The 19,509-nt window shown below is 46.9% G+C and overlaps 1 protein-coding gene across 1 annotated transcript; it reads left to right on the top strand.

Moving 5' to 3' along the window:
* The first annotated feature begins 578 nt into the window (after positions 1-578).
* On the top strand, positions 579-16,411 carry NFAM1 (NFAT activating protein with ITAM motif 1). The gene is made up of 6 exons (XM_010125391.2): positions 579-742; positions 2,829-3,167; positions 4,246-4,355; positions 6,889-6,987; positions 11,647-11,733; positions 14,462-16,411. Exons 1-6 carry the CDS (start codon positions 613-615, stop codon positions 14,519-14,521), a joined length of 825 nt encoding a protein of 274 aa, XP_010123693.2. The 5' UTR covers positions 579-612; the 3' UTR covers positions 14,522-16,411.
* Positions 16,412-19,509: the final 3,098 nt, after the last annotated feature.

The raw sequence follows: 19,509 nt of genomic DNA on the forward strand, positions 1-19,509 counted from the left end.
CTGAACCCACGCTCTGTGGCACTGCTCAGTAGCTTCCCCATATATGCAAACCACTTGATTAAGACAATTTGAAGTAAGGTGCCCTTATTCCAAAACCTGGATGGTCCACACAGTGAGATTATCGGGAACAGATGTTCCAAAATGACCATGTAAACAAATCCGTGCAAGATTATGGTAAAAATCCCATTGTGTCACTTTTAAGCTTGTAGATCGCTCCAGAGTCAGTTGAACCCTTCACTGAATTTGACCACATTCACTTCAAATGGCCTTGATCTGCATCAGCCAAAGCATATTTTTTTCCGTGTTCCTGTGTGGGGCTTCAGTCACTGTGGAAGGTGACAAAGTTTGCTTTAAATGCGTGTCATATTTTATGGTCATCGGGAGACAAAGCTCTATGAGTTCAAGAGCTTACTGCCTAATCTTTGGACACCCGCTGGTAGGTGTAACACCACTGTAATAGTACAGAGAAGGGAACCCCAGTGCAGGGAGGAGTCTGACCGAAAAGCAGAAGAGCCTGCATCTGCCAGGAACAGCTGGCCAAAAGCAGTGTGTGTCCATCCCGCCCGTCCCTTCGCAAACGGGAGTGGATCAACCAGCTGCCTGGGCGTGGAAATGCCCGACAAAGCCCTATCTCTGCCTTTTGGATCTTCATACCTGCTTGCGTTCTTACGGCCTTTGACCCTCATCATGACCTCTGATCTAAAAGTAATTTTCCTGTTTCTTTGGTTGCTTCAGTGTGAAGGTAAAAAACCATTTTTTTTTAAATTCATTTTGTTTACTCTCACATTTGTTCATATTAGAGCATTTCCAGCTGCTATCTTTTGCTAATTTACAGAGATCCCCTCTAGGAATTTGTAGGCTGCTGCTATTTCTGTCTTTTAAGCATTTCAAAGCTGAGAGAGAGAATCCTCAAGAAAGGGGGAACATGGGAGAAGGGTTAGATAACCTAAATAAAATGGTTTGGCTTTTTCCCTGGCATGTTCTTCTCAAGCTAATGGCTCCTGGGATACTGTAAGAAGATGGATCTCTCCTCTGTTTTGCTACAGCAGTGCTCAGCCATGTCTTGTATAGAAACTATATTCATGTGAGTCCTGCTGGGTAGCGATGAGGAGAATGATGAATGATTTTAGAAAATAAGGCCCAGAATAGACCGGTTGGGTTATCACTCCAACCGTGCCTACAGGATTTTCTGTTACCATCTTTCCGTAACATTGTATCTAGTGTACACAGGACTGTGCGCTCACAATGAATGTGCATGTGGCTTGGGACTGTACTGTATCTCAGTTGCTTTTAGAGCTAAGAACTTTTTTTCTAGCCATGTAACCTAAGCTCTTCCTTAGTCTCAGGCTATTGTCCCTGGCTATGTCATCTGTAGAAGATTTTCCTTAATGGATGTTACTTCCCAACAGTCCTTTCTGGACAGTGGCCATGCCCTCCCTCCGTTATCGTCCCCCGCAACGCTTCCTCAGTGCTCAGCATTCAGCAGCGCTCAGTCTGAGTTGCCTTTTCGGATGCCAAGTCCCGCTGTGCAGAGGTGACGCTGCTGTTGCGATGCAGCGTTAGTGCGCGATGACAGGAAAGCAATCCTGGCTGTGCTCTGGGACAGCTTTAATGCCTTGTTATGAGCCTGTTCATAGATGCAGAACCCCAGGGAATCCCGTCAAAAGCACAAATGGAAAAGCTTGCCCATCCCCTACTTTCCCTCTTTACTTTTTTTTCCCCCTTTCTATTTTCATGTCTCTGAAAGAATCCTTCATTTTGTAAGAAGGCTTGTCTGTAAGTTTCCAGTTCCCTTTTTTAAAGACAACAGTGGCTTGCATGGACCTCCTCTTAAGTTGTTTTATGTGTAGTGTTATGTTAGCTGCCAAACAACTAGATCCACAGACTGCCTGATGTTAAAGCCAGATTTGGCTGGGAAGACAATGGCTCCTTACCAGCCTGTGGCTTACTTTTAGCTTTTTAAATTTTTTTTATTAAACAAAACAGAGAGTGAACTATGCTGTGGTTCCCCATCTGTGCTTATTCAACCTCTCTTTAAATCCTGACATCATTGTCTACTGAACTGCAGTGACAGATCACTTTCAACAGCCCTGTCTGTGTAAGGAGGAAGCACATGAAGGGCATGATCTCCCATCTCTCTGCCTAAGATAGTGTCACATCTAGATACTGAAGATCTGCAGTCTTCTGCAGGTAGTTCCCATATCTAGCACTGAGTCTTGCGCTTTGCTGCCCATTACGGCAGCAAAAGTTCAAAGTGATTAAGCTGTGTCTTATTTCTCCTGGCCCTGATGCTGGCCCCCATGCAGAATATGCAATTTCCTTCCTCACGCATGTTTTAGAAATACACAGTCCCACCGATAACACCTGCTTGCGCGTAGCACCTTCACTGGCGCAGAGCATGGGCATACACAGATGTCCAGGCAAAGGTTTGTAGCTCGGGAGTATCAGGAGATGTCCAGCTAGCGTTTGTCTTGGAAAATTGCTTTCTATTCATCTGCTGTAAATACAGTCTACACTACTGCAAAATCAGTTCACTTCCTCCTTCATTTCCTGTCTTTCTACGTGCTAGCGTTGTACGGAGGAGCTCACAAGGGAAAAGGGGAAGCCTGTGAATGCAACAGGCTATCGCAAATCACACAGCAATTACCTAAGAGATGTGGCAGATCACCCAGGGCACGTGCTCTGAATCACTCAGTTTCTGACAAGGGCCAACACTGCATGCTATGGTCATATGATTATTTTCATTGTGTGATCCTGTCTTTGGGGAAGCAGTCCTCTCCTGACTTAAAGTGATGTTAGGTGACTGCTAACAATTATTACCCTTACAGGGGGAAATGTCGATGTACAGCAGAAACCTCCAATCCAGGTTGTACTGCTCAAGGAAGGAATATCCATCCCCTGTAAAGTCATCTTCCCTTACATGCCGAAATACACTGAATTTTCAATCTTCTATTTCTGGATTAATTCACTGGGCCAGAACACGTCCATCTGTGATAGGCTGGAAAACATAGTCATCCCTTCTGGAAAAGAGAATAAGACTGCTACTATATCTTATGACCACAGAATCATGCCACCTGAAAACACCTCTTCTACTGGCACATACTACTGCATGGTCAAATGGAATAGCATCCATAAAATGGGAAAGGGAGTGTTTGTCCTTGCTAGAGGTAAGTGAACAACCAGAAAGGAAGGGCAGGTGCTTAAAAATCAGCTGGATCTGGCTATGAAAAGGTGATCTTTGCTCTTCTTTTCCTCTACCCAAACACACTATAAAGTCAGGTGGGAATAATACTTTATGGACAATACTTAATGTCAGCGGAGCTGAATGCACTTTACACAGGTGACCTGTGCTGCTGTTCCCAGTGCACAGATGGGGACATGAAGATGTAGTAAATTTTATATCTGGCCTCCCACAACCTCCCGGGAACAGCAGGCTTAAAGTCAGGGTCTAACTAGGGAGCCCGGGCACTGGGTCAGAAGGTGCTTTTAGGTGTCAGTGTTCGGGAGATGACATGGTTTGGCCTTTAGCAGTGCGACAGAGATGGCTGAACACAAGGTCAGTGGTTGGGGTGCTCACTGGAATCAGATGTACAGGTTAGGTACTCACCGTTAGGGGCTCACAAACAGGCTAGGTGCTCACCATAATTCCTCTCTCTCTTCCATGTGGTACAAGGGGTCAGTTGTTCCGTTAATGCACAGACTGGAAAGGAAGGGACAGCTTCATGCCAAGATAAGAGAAATGTTACAGAGAGGTGATAGGGACATGCATGCTGCTGACTGGCTGGATTTGCATTACTGAATGCTGGATATGAAAAACTTCTTAGAAAGTGTAAATGCAAAGAGTCATGACAAAATAGCTTTGGTACACTGGTCAGAGGATGCCTAAGTACCCACCCTGCTAGTTTCTGTGGCCTTTGTGCTCTCCACCATCTGTCTTTCTGCCCCTATCACTAAAGACCTTTGCCAGCCTCTAACTACCACTTTTCTTTGCTCTCATAGTTATGTCACCTCCTTCTAATCTACATGAAGGGCAGCTGCTTATATCGTGTCTCTTTTCTGTGATTCTTCAGCTGCACTCTGCTCTCTGTTCAGTCAGACTAGGTTTTGAAGGGTTTGTGCATCTGTGCCACTGTATTCTGCACTGCTTCTGTATTTTAGCTCTCTCAGGGCTCTTTCCAGGGTTAAAAATGCAGCAGGATTGTAATTTCCACTCACACTGTGAATCTTTTGCCTTCTTTCTTACAGGTACAGGGTACATAGAGACCTCTTATGGGTGGGAAATCCTCATTACCCTTACTGTTCTTCTTGCTGCATTGAGTATCACTGCAACAGCTCTGCTTCTGTGGAAAAGAAAGGCAAGTTATAACCAAATAAAAAGCAATATCTGACACGACCCATTCTAGGAATTTATTTCATTTGCTTCTAACTTGGCTGGATTGGAAGTCCCCATGCTGAAATTTTCCATGCTGGGTGTCTGCCTCAGGTTTATTTTCTTTTTGTAAGTTCAGTCTTTCTGAGAAAAAAGATTACAGGAAAGACAAAACGAGTCATTGATTTGTCCATCAAATAAATTCTGGTAATCATTTTGACTCTGGCATGCTCTGCTTTAAAACAAGGATCTGACATAGGGCAAGAAGTCACACTAGCAATGTGCTGGCCTCAAGAATATTCAAGGACATGTAGCCTTGTGATGTGTTTTTGGAAAATTGCAGTTTGTGCACGCTCGGTCATGGCTCTTGTCAATTTAGCAGCTCAGTTGCCTAAAGGAGCCCCTTGGAGGATGCCTTTCCACACGGTGCCAGTCAGATAGGTACTGTCCTGTGCACCTAAGCAAATCTGTTGCAGGCCTTGTGGCAGGAGGAGGGCAGGACTTTCCCTGTTTCTAATCCTCTTTCAAGATGGGGGCTACTCTGGTTCAAGGGCACAACATGATTAAAAGGAGACTCTGCAACTGCGTTCCTGAACAATGGCTTGGGCACCACAGAAGAAAACAATCTGCAGTGTGGAGGGGATGGATACTAAAGCCTTGGGCATGAGTTTGGCAAAGAAAACATTAAGAAACAGAGTGAGAGGGAAGGTCAGGACAAGGATCCCAAGAAAGCCTCTGTGGAAGTCACAACTAACTGGAAAAAAATAAAAGAGAGAGAAACAAGGACCTGAGGAGCAACCTGCTTTACTTGACTCTGCTTTGAGCAGAGAGGTACTGGGCTAGACAATCTCCAGAGGCACCTTCCAAGAGCAGTGATTCTGTGAGGCTGGAAGAAGGAGCCTCAGGAGGGAAAGTGGGACTGGAATCCGGAGTGAGAAAGCACTGGAGCTTGGAGGAGGGTGTTAAGACCGAGTTGACAGGGCCCCTTGGGTGAGCAGACTAGTGGCACAGGTTGGGACCAGCTGGATAAGGAAGTGGAAGCTGGGATCAGTAGCTGAGGGCAAAGGGGAAACCAGGAATGGGGAAGAAAAGATGTAGAGAGCAGGAGAAGAAAAAACAAAAGTAGGGCTGAAAGATCTGGACAAGGTAGGGGCCCTGTGGAAAAAGCTCTGGAGTTGTGATACTGGAATCCTTGTCATTTGGAGAAAACCTGATGTCTTTTAGAACGGAATTGGGGATTGTTGTTTTCCAGGTAGAGTATGCCCCATATTTACTCTTTCAAGCTCCTCTTGGCCAGAGAGCAGACTCTCTGCATGCATTTTTATGTGGAGGCCATGCTGGTGGTGCAGTCCTATGACTCCAAGGAGCATCAGGCTTCAGCACACAGAGTCAGAGATCATGAAGTTGAAAACAGAATGGCAGCAGTTGGCAGACCTGCTGATCTCGTGAGACCTACCTTGCAGGCAGGCTGATGGAGGGGGAAGGAGCGTAAGCAGCGGAGCAACTAGGCGGGAGACAGGCCCCCATCTCTGCTTGCCTAGACAGTGTGTCCATGGGGATGAGGAGGGAGGCACTGTCACAACTTGCTGATTGGCATCTCTAGGTTTTGAGGTGGGCCAGCAAATCTCAGACTTATGGGCTCTCCTTGGGGCCTGAAGAGATTGTGCAGTCATTACATTTGCCCTCCTGCAGAACACAGCCCATATTTCTCACCACAGCTTGCTCAGACCTGCTGGTTTAAAAATGTTTATCTTTAAGAGAAGCTATTTAGCATCCTCCTTAGTTACTAATGGACTGGAAAGCAGTTCATCGTTTTCATGTGATGTGAATATAATCATCCCACTACTTTCTGAATTAGAACAGAAATACTTAGCAAAGCCTTCTGCCTTTTCTGCCTCCTCTCTTGCTTGCTGAGCAGGGCTCACCCTTTTCTGTCCATGAGTGGAACGTGTTCAAGGAGAACTCATCTGATGCAAAAGAAACGTTTTAGAGGAAGAGACCTTCTTCCTTCAACCCCACGCTGGACTTGCACATTAGCGTATCACTGCCTATATGTCATCATTAATGGTCATCTAGTGCTCTTCTCTAGACTCTTCATACTAGCAAAAGCTTCCCAGCCAAAACCTGACAAAAGACACTGCATTTTGCCTCTCTGTAACTCCCCCACACACTTTGAACAGGGCCCTGCTTTACTCCCTGTCCTGCAGCACTGTTGTGTGCTGTTAAATACTTACACCCTCCGTCCAGCTAAGTTTCAGTGGTACAAGTGATTTCTATGTATGCACAGAGCCCAGTTCTCCTTTCCACTGCTCCAGTGTAAGTCATCAGACTCCTTCATTTTACCCTGTGGTGAGGAAAGGGACCTGTCCGTGTTGTGCAGAGAGTGCCAGCTCTCCTTGCTGTGGAAGTGCTGGGAGGGTGTGCAAGCAGCTGGCTTTGACATGACGTTGGTGTTTGCTTCATCTTTGGGAAGATGGTGTTTTCTCCAAATGTGTCATTTGGTGTCTTGTCCTGAGCAGGTGTTGTGTCCCAGAAGGAACCAGATAAATATCCTGAGACAGAAGGTGGAAACACAGCCCCCTTCAGCAAGCCCAACGCCACCACCTCCTGTCTATGACGTGAGTACCAGAATTGCCCGTCATCCATTCTGTCCGCATCTTGGTACAACCCTTCCTTTCTCTGCCCTGCCGTGGTACAGACAATGCCAGTATCATGCTGTGAAACATAAGCAATACCTGCGTACCAGCCTGGTACTGGTGGCCTTGGTCCTGTGCTCTGCCCTGCTTAGCTCCTCTCAGGACTGTGCATGTTGCGTGTCTCCATCCTGGTCCCACTCGTGGTCTCCCCCGTGCCACAGCCTTGCACCATGCCCTGCTGGGCAGCACCCTTCCCTCTGCCAGCAGTGTGGCAGCTCAGAGCGGCAAGTGTGGGACCAGGGCGTATTCCTGGTGGGAGAGGTAGAAGTCAGGAAGGAAGAGGGGATCTCAGCCCCACTTTGTATTGTAGAGTGTCTCAAGGACATGCTCTTCCCAGCTGGAGAATGATGGCTAGGGAAAGGGGCAGAGACAAATGCTCCCCACAACAACCGCAGTTGTTTAGAGCTCCTGCTGTGACACCTTCACTGGTGTCAGTGTCACAGACCACTGCAGCCCAGAGCAGGCTGACTAGCTCTCAGGACAAAAAGGGCAGGAAGAAAGTGAAGGGAGTCTCTTTCTCGAAGCATTTCCCTTTTTGCTTCATAAGATCTCCTTTTCCATTCCCCAAACTGGGAAATACAGACTGCTCTCACTCCTCAAGACCAGTAGCCGCAGCGTCATAGGTAATAGGACTGGAGTGGCTCTCCTGAAATGTCAGGCCCAGACCTCAGCTCCCTCAAGTAACCATGACCCCTAATCCCATTTACAACCCATACAGTTCCATTTAAAATGGATTCCTTTTTCTCCTTTTACTCCCATGCGAGGGCTGCCCCATGAAGAAGGGAAGGGTTCTTTTTTTTCCCTGTGATCTGGGGGACAAACAAGGAGGAATAAAATGAAAGTGAGTAGAGAAGGATGTTGTCTGAATATTAGGAAACCTTTCTGACTGCGAGGTCTATAAGGGCTGGAAAAGTCTCTCCAAGGAAAACCCGTAAGATCTGCAGCATTAATCATTTAAACCAAACAAAGCGAAGCTCTGGAGACTGTACTACAGAGAGGAGTGTACTACAGAGAGGAGTGTACTACAGAGAGGAGCAAAGCTCTGCCAGGGAGGCAAGAGACCTGGTAGAGGGCAGATATGAACAAGAGGATGGGCCTGCCCCCTTCTTGTTCTCACTTCGCAGGTGGGGGGGCACCATTTTGTGGCCCTTTAATTTTTGGAGTAGAGGTTTAAAAGAAAGCACTATGTATTGTATGTGATATGTTTATTTTTGGCAAAAAGCAATGCTTTGGGTAAAAGAGGTTGCAGGTTATAAACCTTTTCATTCGTATCAAGTAATTTCTTTTTAATTCGGCCTTATAAAAATCTGAACGGGTAGTTTCCTGCTGAAGTGGATGATTTCTGCAAGGAGACAAAAAAAAAAAATCAAATCCATTTCTCGCTCAGTCGACCTCGTCATGCATCCTTAGCTCCATCTTAATTACATGTTTCATCATGTTGTTCCGTTCAGGAGGCCCCGCTAAGGCTAATATAAGCAAGCCAGCAGAGCCAGCCTCAGGCACAGGCAGTCCCAGGAGCTGGCTGGGCCCCTGTACTTGCAGGAGCCCCGTGGACCTGGCCTAGCCAGGCTTCCCCCGAAGCCCGTTAACCACATGCCAGCTGTGCGGGGCTCTTAGCCAGCCCGGTGTGCGGGGCAGGTGGTTCAGCTCTCTTTGGCAGAGCTGCATGAAGCCTCAGACCATCTCCTGTGTCCCGGGGGGTACCAGCCCGCCCACTGGGGTTCACTTTACTGTGGAACAGCTGCTGCGAGGTGACTCGTTCAGGCATGAAGCGGCAACTCCCGCCGTAGACACGGCACATGGTGAGAGCAGGGCTGCGAGGTGTAACAGGGAAGTGAATGGGGGAGAGAGGAGAGAGGACCAGAGCCCTGGGATGGGGACCCGCCTCGGATGAGCCCTCAGGGCTGGTGAGAAGAGTGGAAAGTCGACAGACCTTATTTCCTTTGAAAGATGACTCTGGTGCACTGCTGCTAAATTTTGTTGGGATTCTACATGGTGTAAAGCCAGCCCTGCAAACTGCACTTGCAATTAGGTGCGTTGTGAAAACCCAGTGTTGTTAAATCGGGTGTTGAACTCTTGGTGCTTAATTCATGGGAAGGGCAGAAATCTGTGGTCAGCTTTGGGGTAAGCTAAGGCAAGGAAAAGGGAAGGACAAGTGAGAACTGATGAGATAAAGAAAGAGATCAGAGATTAGGTGACAGGACAGGAAGCCAGCATGTGCCAGATATGTTATCTGTGGGGGAAAGCAGGAGTTCAGAGTCTGGAAAAAAATTGGGTCAGGGGATCACAGTGTCCTTGCAGGCTTGGAGCTGGGAGCAGGAGCAACAGGAGGCAGCACTGGACATCAAAGTCAGCGCCTGGAACTGGCTGGTGCAGCTCATGAAATGCTCTGTGTTATCCTACACGGCAGCAAGGCTCAGCCCTGGTGCGGGAAGGGTGCTAGCCCACCTTCTGCAAAGCCATCCTGCTGAGCATCCCTAGGAGCAAATGCCTTCTGCACTGGCTCTGCCATGTGCTGCCCTTTACCTCACAGTCCCTGGGGGTCGGTGTACGCAGTGAAAAGCAGTAGGTAGCAAAAAGCCCCAGTAACGAGGGGGCAACTGGGCACCCACTTTGTTCCCCTACACTGCCAAGTGTTTCTAGACCTCTTTGTCCTCCTGCAGCTCTGGAGCAGCTCTACCTCACTGCACTGCCCAGACCCAAATTTTCCTCTGTCTTCCAGCTCCGCTGCCTAGTTAACGAGCAGCTTGGAAATAACAATGCAAGGGACTCGCTTCATCCGCTTTGCACTTCAAACAGGTTTTTTTTTTGAGCAGCAAACAGAACTCCTGTGGTGCGGGCAGGTTCCAGAGCACATGAGCTTTTCGCAGTGCAAGGGAGAGAAGGAGGCTGCTCGAGCATCTGCCAGCAGGGAAGAGAGAGGCCTGTGTGCCTCAGCTGTGACAGAGCAGGTGGTCAGTGACCAAGTAAAAGTAATTCATTTGCAAATGGGGGTTGGTGACACTGGCTTTCCAGGACCAGCATTGTCAACAGCCTCCATGGGAAGAGGGCTTGTGGAGGGAGGGAGTCTTTTTTGGAGGTTAAACACCAAAAGGATCCTTCTCACTTGCAAGTGGCTTCAGACTAGAGCAGTGAAAGAGGCTCCCTGTCCTGCCAAGGAGACACAGAGCCAGGCTGCTGGGAGCGCAGCACGCGGGACGAGGCCCTCACTGCAAGCATTACAAAGAGAATTGAAAATGAGGACGGGGAAATGGGATTTTCTGTGTGCGCATGTGCACATGTGAATAGTTGGGAATGTCTGTGTAAGCAAGCGAGTTGTTGGGAGTGGGAAGCAGACAGGTGAAATAATTTGACTATTCCCAGAGGAGGAGTGAGAATGGGAGAGCCATGTGGTGCTCCATTAACTGCGGCCCCCTCCTGTCTAAGGGCCTGTTTGTTCCAAGCCCTGCTCCCAAATGCTGCTCCTGTATCATCTGGTCCTGTTCAAACCACTGTCCTGCTGGCCATGATCCTGAAAGATGCTGAGCCTTTGCAACTGTGGATGAAATGATGGGAGTTCAGGTGACTGGCAGCCCCAGAATCAAGCCACCATGTTTTGCTCGTCCTCTTTGCTGTGTTGCAGGGCGCCTCGCTCCCTTTGCAGTCTCTCCACTAATACCATCTGCCCCTCTTGTGGCTGGAGCTCCTCCCATCTTCCTGTTGCCAGAGAAACAGCCACCTTGGCAACCTGCTGTCATCCTTGAAACACACATGGAAAAGTCTTCCTGATTGTTATGTTTGATCCTCCAGGCAGATCTGGAACATCACTCAAACTGACATGCGTCTCCTGTGACATGATTACCTGGGGGACCAGCGGGTGCATATGCATGTAGGGCGTGTGTGTGTTTCTCTGTGTAGCTGTGTGGGACCACAGCTATGTTTGAGGGCCTGGGAGTGTATTGATTTTTTTTTTTTTTTTTTAGTATTCTTTTCTCACTCTAAGAAGAAAGGAGAGTTCTGGTTTGGAAAAAAAAAAAAACCAAACGAGAAAATAAATAGAAATCATGCCTGATGGAGGGTTTCCTATTTTTGACAGACCCTGTGCTTCAGGACCTCAGTCTCACCTCTTTTGTCACCCTTGTGTGCCCAGAGCAACAATGAGCATGAGCTTGTGGGTGTCAGGCACCTAAACAGTCTTGGGCAATGCAATGCACTGCTGGTTACCTGTGGTCTCCATGGTGCACAATATCCTTTCATGTGGCAGAGGGGTCTTTATTCTACATTCTGGGACAATTTGGAGCAGAGGGAGGCAGGGACATTAGCATTGCTCTCCACTGCCTTACACAGGGTAGGTAACATCAAAGACCATCTCTGCGAGCCTGAAAAAGGAAAATGATGCAGCTGTACTGTAAAGATTTCAGGGGAAGAGGATTTTATTTTTGACCAAGTTTAGGTCAGGAACTTCAAAATTTTGAAATGGCAAGGGTTCCTAAAAAATGTCAGGCATGAGATGAGGAACAACCCAGTGGCCAATTAGTTGGCCAATTACTTAAACCTAAGTAATTTATTTGACCCCTGCTCTTTTCTCTCTTCCCTGTGCAGTGCCTGGATTTGCAGCAAGTTGATGTCTATTCTATCCTCGAGAACAACACAAACAACCCGTCACCCAGAAAGAGTCCTCCAGGGAAGGTAAGGTCTGGGGCCCTGTTCTTGGAGAGTTCCCGTATGCTCTGGGCACTAACTTTTTTCTTTCCTCACTATGAGGAAAGAAAACCCACAGTCGCCATGGCCCTAGCAGGCAGTAAATGTGCCTCCAGTCCCACCAAAAGGGGAAAACAAGATGTGGCATCCACTCGCCAGCTGGGCTGCATGTGTAGCCTATCTTCTCTCTTCCAACAGAACCTTTGCTCCTGCAGCTCTCCCAGTTCTGGCAGTCCCAGTTTCCTGCAGATGCTTTGCTGTATGACAGACGTACGCTGAAAGGCATTGAGGAGTTTGGTGTTGCTGCTCCCTCTGAATGGGATGGACGTTCATGGAGAGTTGACCAGATGCTGGTCCCCACTATTGCCCTTTCCAGATTATTTGCACAGCTGAGAAGTCCTCTGCGGTAGAGGAATATGTGCACCAGTGGCAGACCCTGGACGCAGCTTTGCTTTCATCAGCATTAAGCACCTGAGAGCTATTTTATGGTAGCAGAAACTAAGATGGTCTGAACAGAGGCTGGGCTGATAGAGTCTCTGTCAGCTCTGCAGCTCAGGAAAAGGCAGCGTGGGTATGTTTTGGGCTTGGATCTTCTTGCTGGGCTGGGAGACAAAGAACTAAATTCACTCATAGTAAAAGTAGCTGTAACTTGGAATATGCAGGTGCAGATCAGTTGTGAGAGCCACCATGAAGCAGATCAGAGGCCCACACAACCCTCTGCCCTGCTTTTGGCAGGCATCAGCTGTTTCATAGGGACAAAACTTGATCAGGCATCCCAGGGAACATTTCCTTCCTGCCCTTAGAACTTTGATGTTCCTTTCCCCTCCAGACCTCTTATCTGATTAAAAAATATATTCACTCTTCCAACGTTGGAAAATGTTTCTGAAAAACGTCTTCTGCTTTCTCCCACTGATGTCCTGTTGGGGAGGGTTCCTCAGGGTGACTGACTATGCAGTGTGGAGCATGGCACCAGCTTCAATTTCATGAAGGACAGTATTTTCCAGTGTCTGAGGCATTTTCACAAATCCCACCTCTTAGGAAAAGGTGTTCTAAAATCAAGTGGCCTCCTCTGTGTCAGAGCTACTTGCTATGTGATCTGGTCCCAAGGACACTGGCCTCCTGCATTCACTGCTGTAGCACCACAGTGGTTGGTGGTAGCAAAGGCTGTAGCAGGTATCTGATCATTGAGGGGAAGATTTTTATATACGCTGTCTTATACCCCAGTGTATCATATGCACTGGAAAAGACAGCATCCCTAGTTTTGTGTTCTTGCTGCATTTTGAATTATTTGGACAGGAAAAACAGTAGGTCCTGATCCCTTTTCCCTGTCTTATTTATTCTTCTGTATACCTTCATCACCTGCCCCCTTCAAAATTATTCAGTCTGGATGGTGAGATGCAGCTTATGTGGCTTTTTTTCTCTACTGTGGAGATGTCTGGGCTGTGCTGAATCACTTGTGTGTGGCCCACACCACTTAACTGCTGCTTTCAGGGGCACTGGGTCTGTAAAACAGAGCTGGAGCAAAGAACAAAGCAAGAGCAAAGGAGCATCTGTGTGTGAGTGGGTCTGGTGCTGGTAGTCTCAGCCAGGGTGGGGTAAAGGTCGAATCAGAGATGGGAAAAACAAAGGAAAACAAAGCAAAGATGGGGATGGGATGAGCTCTCACACCACAAGCAGGCTGCACCAAGTGTCCTCAGTTCTTGCACTGGTCAGAAGGAAGGGAAGTGTGAGTGATCTCTGCACAGGAGAATTTGACTCTGCTTTCCACTACTGTTGCAAGCTCCTTGATCAGCTTCCCTCTCAGTCATCCTGGGCTGTGACTGCCTGGGACTCTTCTTCTCCAGCTGGCTGTGCCAGAATGCAACAGGATATTTTCCCTATTTTCCCTGTGCCAAAATGCAACAGGATATTTTCCTTCTTAGGGAAGAGTGGCTCTTGTGGGCCAGCAGGTTTGGCCTGTGAGTGGGAGCTGGGATTGCTGAATGGGGGCTGAGACTCTGCTGCAGAGAGTCCAGGACAGCCATTACTGTGGGATGCTGCGCATAGAGGGAGAGCTGTAAAGGAAAGCAGGGCAGAGGGCCTCTGAAATGAGAGCATTTGCATGCTATCTCGCTGGACTGTCAGCCAGCTTGGGTAGTGAGGGGTTAATCCCGCATCCTTTGGAGGTGTTTGCACTCAGTGTTTTTGTAAAATGTTTCCCGTTGGTGGTGGCAACAGAGAAAATGCTAGTGTAGGTAGGGCTTCATTCACCCGGTGGCATTTCAGCTACTTGCTGTGTAACCTTGCTTACAGCAGGCCTGTGCCACACAGCGCTTAAAATATCAGTCTGTCAGCGCCTTGTCTACACAAGGAACGGTTGTGAGGAATAGACTCAACTGTTGAAGAAACAGGATTGAGGAGGTCAGGGAATTCCTCCTTCACAGAATCCAAAGTGATTTATTTTTTTACCAAGTCCAATTTTCCCTCCCATCCCTGTCTGACAGCTTTTTGGGGGAAGAGTGACAAGTAAAGGAGGCATCTTTATCCCTTGGGCTGGATTAGTCACGTTCATCTGTGGCGGAGCAACGTTTCTCACTGTAGTGGCTTCCGTTTCAGCGGATCACTTATAGCCATTTCTAACAGAACAAATGTCAGTGTCTGCTTATTAAGAATTAATTCATCTTCTTTTGAATAATTTCCCTCCATTTCTTTTTTTCTCCTCTTCATCATTCTGCAGACACCTAAGAAGCAAGCAACTCTAGAAGAATCCTCTGATACACTGTATGAGAATATCTAACAGGGAAAATCTGACCCTGTGTGGACCAGACATCTTTCTGCACAGCAGAACTACTCTCTTACATCCCCAATTCTCTGCAGAGATCCACAGTGACTTCAGGGCACAACCACCAGGGACATGAGGGCACAACCACCAGGGACTGGAGAACCCCTGGCTCCTTCTAAACTGCCCTTCATTAACAACAGAATGCATCTGTTCAAATCCCACAGGGGCTCAGTCTGCATTGATGCAGCAAAGCTATTTTGCTGCAAAGCAAAAGAAAAGCTGCTTTTGTTAAGCACTCACAAGTATCTTAGAAATGGTGCAGATGGGATCTGCACAGGTTTCTCTCACCTGGCCTGGCTGAAATACTTAAATCTCGATCCTCTGTAAATGATAAGACAATCCAGAGACCTCCCTGCTTGCTGGCTTGATATTCCAATCCTGACCTGCAGCAGTCCATCTCATCCTACAGCTTTCCTGACATGGCCATCAGGCTTTCATGTGTAGTTTAACTGAGATCCAAACATCCACCTGCCCATTTTTCCTTTCTCGGGAACCCAACAGTGAAATATGCTTTCTCATAATCTGCTAATCCCATCAAGTAGTCACAGATGCCTGCTGTGACCACACTCAGTCGACTCAAATCAGTGCCTCTGAGTAAATGCTTTCCCTTCAGCAATATCAGCGGTATACGGTGAGGACTGGATGCGCGGACAGAGATAAAGATGAAGAAAAGGAAAACTGAGAAAATATCCCTGCCTGGCAACATATCTCAGTGGCAGTGCCCTTTCCAGAACAAGGAAGAGGAACGAGGAAGTGTAAACCCAAAGAAACTCCCTCGCTGGGGCTGCATAAGCCAAGCGGGTCTGGGGCCAGGTTCCAGCCCAGAGAAGTTCAAGCCAAGGTCCTCAATTTCCTGTTCTTCTTGGCAATGGGCATTGTTACCGCTCAGGATTTTGAGCCTCTGCGGGAGCAGGCATGGTACCTCTGTCCCACCAAAACCAATAGGTTTGCCTTTGTTCCAGCTGGACAGTATTTCCCAACTAGGGTGTAAGGCTCCTTTACCCCTGCCCCCATACGTTATTTGGCCAGGTAGACCAGTTCTGAAACTTAGGACGACTGGAGGGAGGAGAGAGGCCCTAGAGGTGAATTTTCTATCCAAGCTCTTCTCTTTCCTGTCAGCTGGAACTTGCCTGCCATTTGTGCTGATGCATGTTCTAGTTCTGGTAGGGAAGAGGTTACATTAAATATCCATATAACACGATCAAACCAGCGGATCAAAAAGCTGAGGCTGTTTTATCTCGGATTAAAAAACAACAACAAAATAACAACCAAACAAAACCAACCCAAAACAAGAATATGCAGCATAACTTGAGATGAATCATAGAAACCTCTTTAAAGAAGAAGATCAAATTAAAATTGAGCTCCAGGGTCATAGGACCCTCTCTAGTTGAAGATAATGTTGCTATGCATCAGAGATAGAGGCTATGGAAAATGTCTCCAGGGCCTCCAGCCTTCCTATACTATGTTTAAAGACATAATCCGCTTATTGCTTTGCTCTTTTTATTAGAAGAGATTTCAAACATGCAATTTGGACTTTCTTTAACCACAGGAAAATGCTTTATCTCTTCCCAGTGTTGAGGAATTCATTTTAGAAAGAGCAATGAATAGACAGCATGGCTTATTAGACCCATTTTCCATTTGTTAAGTGACTTTGACAATTATAAATAAATATTTTTGAAGTCAACAATTTTAGTGTTTACCAATATGACCAGAAAACTTTTGTATTCACAGAAGAATTTACAGAGGATTGTACAGGTATAACAATTCCTTTCCTTAATAAATTTGAAGAAATGATGAGATGAATTATAAATATGTTGCAGTATGGCAATAAAATATTCAGCAGAAGCTGGTGGATTAGATGAAAAGTGAAAACTTTCAAAATAATGCTGTTTAGTTTTTGTGTTTTGCTTTTTAAATTTTATAAATGCTAAAAATACTGGGTGCTACTGGAGATTTCCTGGCAAGGATCTCACTTTGCAGTGAATTGATTTGTCTTGTCTTTCTGTTACCTTTTTAAATAGTGTGTTTCTTACAGTTATGCCTGAACAATTCTATATATTATGTAGCTGAAGCTGTTTAAAATGAAACATGAGAGGAAGAACAGTATTTGGAATAGAAAAGGCTATTCTAGAACAGTCAGTGCTAAACTACTAGAAGAATCACGCCAGGTTCTGATCAATTAAATGAAAAAGTAAGAATTTCCAAGGGACATTGGCAAGTGTGGGGATTTGGGCTGTGTGCCAAAGCTTGCCGAAGTCGAGTGGAGTGGCTGTATTGATTTCAACAGGTTTTGGATTGGCCCTGCAAGGGTAAAAGGCTCCTGCATGAGAAAAAGGAAGTTTTGAAGCTACTTAGCCGCAAGCTAATATAACTTCTTTAGCATTGTGTGCCATGGGCAGCTGCAGTAGCATCAGAGTTTGTGAGAGAAAGAGGTATAAAGCAGAAGACTGTGAGAGCAGGGGTGTTTTTAAATGGGACGGAGTTTTCCAAGGATGTATGAGGAAATGCCTTCAGGCGCTGTTAGGAGAGACTAGAAAATAAAATTTAGGTAATATTGGTGTAGCTGCTTTGTAGCGGAGATTTGTTCAGGAAAAAGGCAGTCATTTGGTCTTTTTGTCTTACCTGGCTCTATGGCCCATGAGCATAGATGCAGAAAATGAGTATTACTAGCAAGAGGAAAGGAGTTAATTTTTAAGTGTTCAGCAATTAAAAAAAAAAAAAAAAAAGATAAATGAAGGATTGGCTTTCCTAGCTCCACAAAGGTGAGAGGTGATGACTGGCTTGTTGTGTTCACTCTACACATTTTGCTTTAAAATGAAATGAATTTAAATGAATGTTGAGAATGGATTCATCTTGAAAACTGTGTCCCTAAGGGCCTCAGCTCCACGTGCATCCCCCAGCATGGTGCTGTTAAGTACGGATCATGCTCTCAGGTTACGGTGGTATAATCTTTGATTTCCAGGTGTTGAATTATCCCTTTGCATTGACAGGATTTCAGGGAAGTGGACACCCATTATCAAAGTAAGGAGTGGTACGAGGTGGCAATGTGCTGCCTGCCTTTTTCTAAAGGAGGTGCGGGTGTTAGCACTAGGATCCTTTGCTCTCTCCACCAGGTCTGAGCCTTTGGTCCTGAGAGACGCAGTCTCTCACCGAGATCATCCTCAACGTGTTGTCTCAGCTGGCATTGCTGCAAAGGGTGTTGTTGACACTGAGGTCATCTAGTCCCTTTCAAACAACTCCCTCACAATGCTTTACAGCAAATCCTAATTTGAGAAGGCAAAAACTGGGGTTTGTTGGTTTCATCCTTTTCTGCATAGCACAAGCTCTTTCGTGGGTATTCTTCTGTCGTATGAAACACTCCACTGTATTTTGCCTTTATCTGTAGATAAGAAAGACTTTGATGTGGTGAATAGCAACAATGAAGTGTATGTACAAGATGTAGTCCAAGGTGTTCTCCTTCACTGCTTCTGAGTTCTGGTCCTCTTCTTTTTCCTTCTCAGGAGTATCACTACTGTAAATCATCTCTGAATACCCAGCTACGGCTAGTTCTTTATCGAGGGAAGTGCTTGACTGAACAAGACCCAGGTGAAATGGTTACTACTGCTCTGGTTTGCACCGCTGTCCCACCCAGCAGTGCCCTAAGGGTGTGCAAGTCTGGGCCAAGGGTAGGGGTCTCTTCCTCCTGCTAGGATGTCTCTTGGAAAGACCTGGTGTTTCTTCAGCCCTTGGCCATGCAATACTGTGACCCTGTGAGACAGGGATTCAGGGAAGGCAGTGAGTGAAGCCACCAGATGGTGCCCTAGGTCCTCGCTGCTCCCTTTCCTGTCCCCTGCTTGCCCACACCCCCCTGCCAGCTCCCTTGGTAGCCCCCAGACCACAGACTCCCCGGGGGTGGCCACCTACAGCCATGCAGAACATCCTCAGCTGTGACTATCTTCTACCCGTGGGGGCTGGTGCATCTGGCACCCCTCACAGCTCTGTGCCATGGCCCGGGTACCACTAGCACCTGTGAAGAGATGAGGACAGGACAGGTTCCCCTCCTTTGCATCTATGAAGTCTGGAGAAACAGCTTCATCTGATACCAGTGTCTTGGCAGAGGGCTGCCCATGTGAGGGACAGGAGAGTGGCTGCTGACACCATCATTGGGTCAGACTGGCATCTGAGATGCAAAACCAGCCTGATGTTGGAGACTGCTTGGAGCTGCCAGCACTTTCTTTCACTGTTTGGAAATAGCATCTTATCTTGGGTTTGGGAAAATTTGCTCTGTGTCCATGGTGAAAAAATCCTTTGCAGTATATATCAGTCCTCTTCTTTGCTGTGTCAGGAAGCTGGTGAAGGCTCAGATACCGCTCTTTCTGGTTTTTTGGGGGTTCTGTGGTTGTCAAGGTTTGCTATGCACAGTGAAGTATCATTAAGAGTTTATAAATAAAAAAGGAGAAGGTTAGAGAGCACCAGTGACTACCTGATCTCCAAGGGAAGAGGAGAATGTGAACCTTCAATGTCTTCTCTTACATGATTTGAGGGCAAGCCAGTCTCCACTTACTGTCAGGGATAAAATGTTTTTCTTTGTTAATGATAATAGGAATGCAGGTTACTATTAGTAACTAGAGCGTTAGTAAGTACTTCACTACTAATAACCAGGCCTTTAAGCTGCCAAACTGTGTTACGAGCTGTGGATCTGCAAGATTCACAGCACCAGTGCTGCAACGACACAGCCAAGTGCGATGGCGCTTTGGTAATCCCGGGCAGGTTCCCATGAGAAGTGGCACAGGAGGGCAAGTTGTCAGTTCCTGAGGCAAGGACTGTTTAGGCAGGAGGGGAGGGCTCCCGTTCCGAGAGGAAGTCTTCATCCTCACCAGCTAATGAACCTCTCCTGGAGCTCCTCTTTTCCTTCAGCTCTTTGAATATGTGGGTTGTGTTGTATCGCTCTAGGCCACATGAAG

Source organism: Chlamydotis macqueenii, chromosome 1 (genome assembly GCF_036417535.1).
Source record: "Chlamydotis macqueenii isolate bChlMac1 chromosome 1, bChlMac1.mat, whole genome shotgun sequence".
Lineage (NCBI taxonomy): Eukaryota > Metazoa > Chordata > Aves > Otidiformes > Otididae > Chlamydotis > Chlamydotis macqueenii.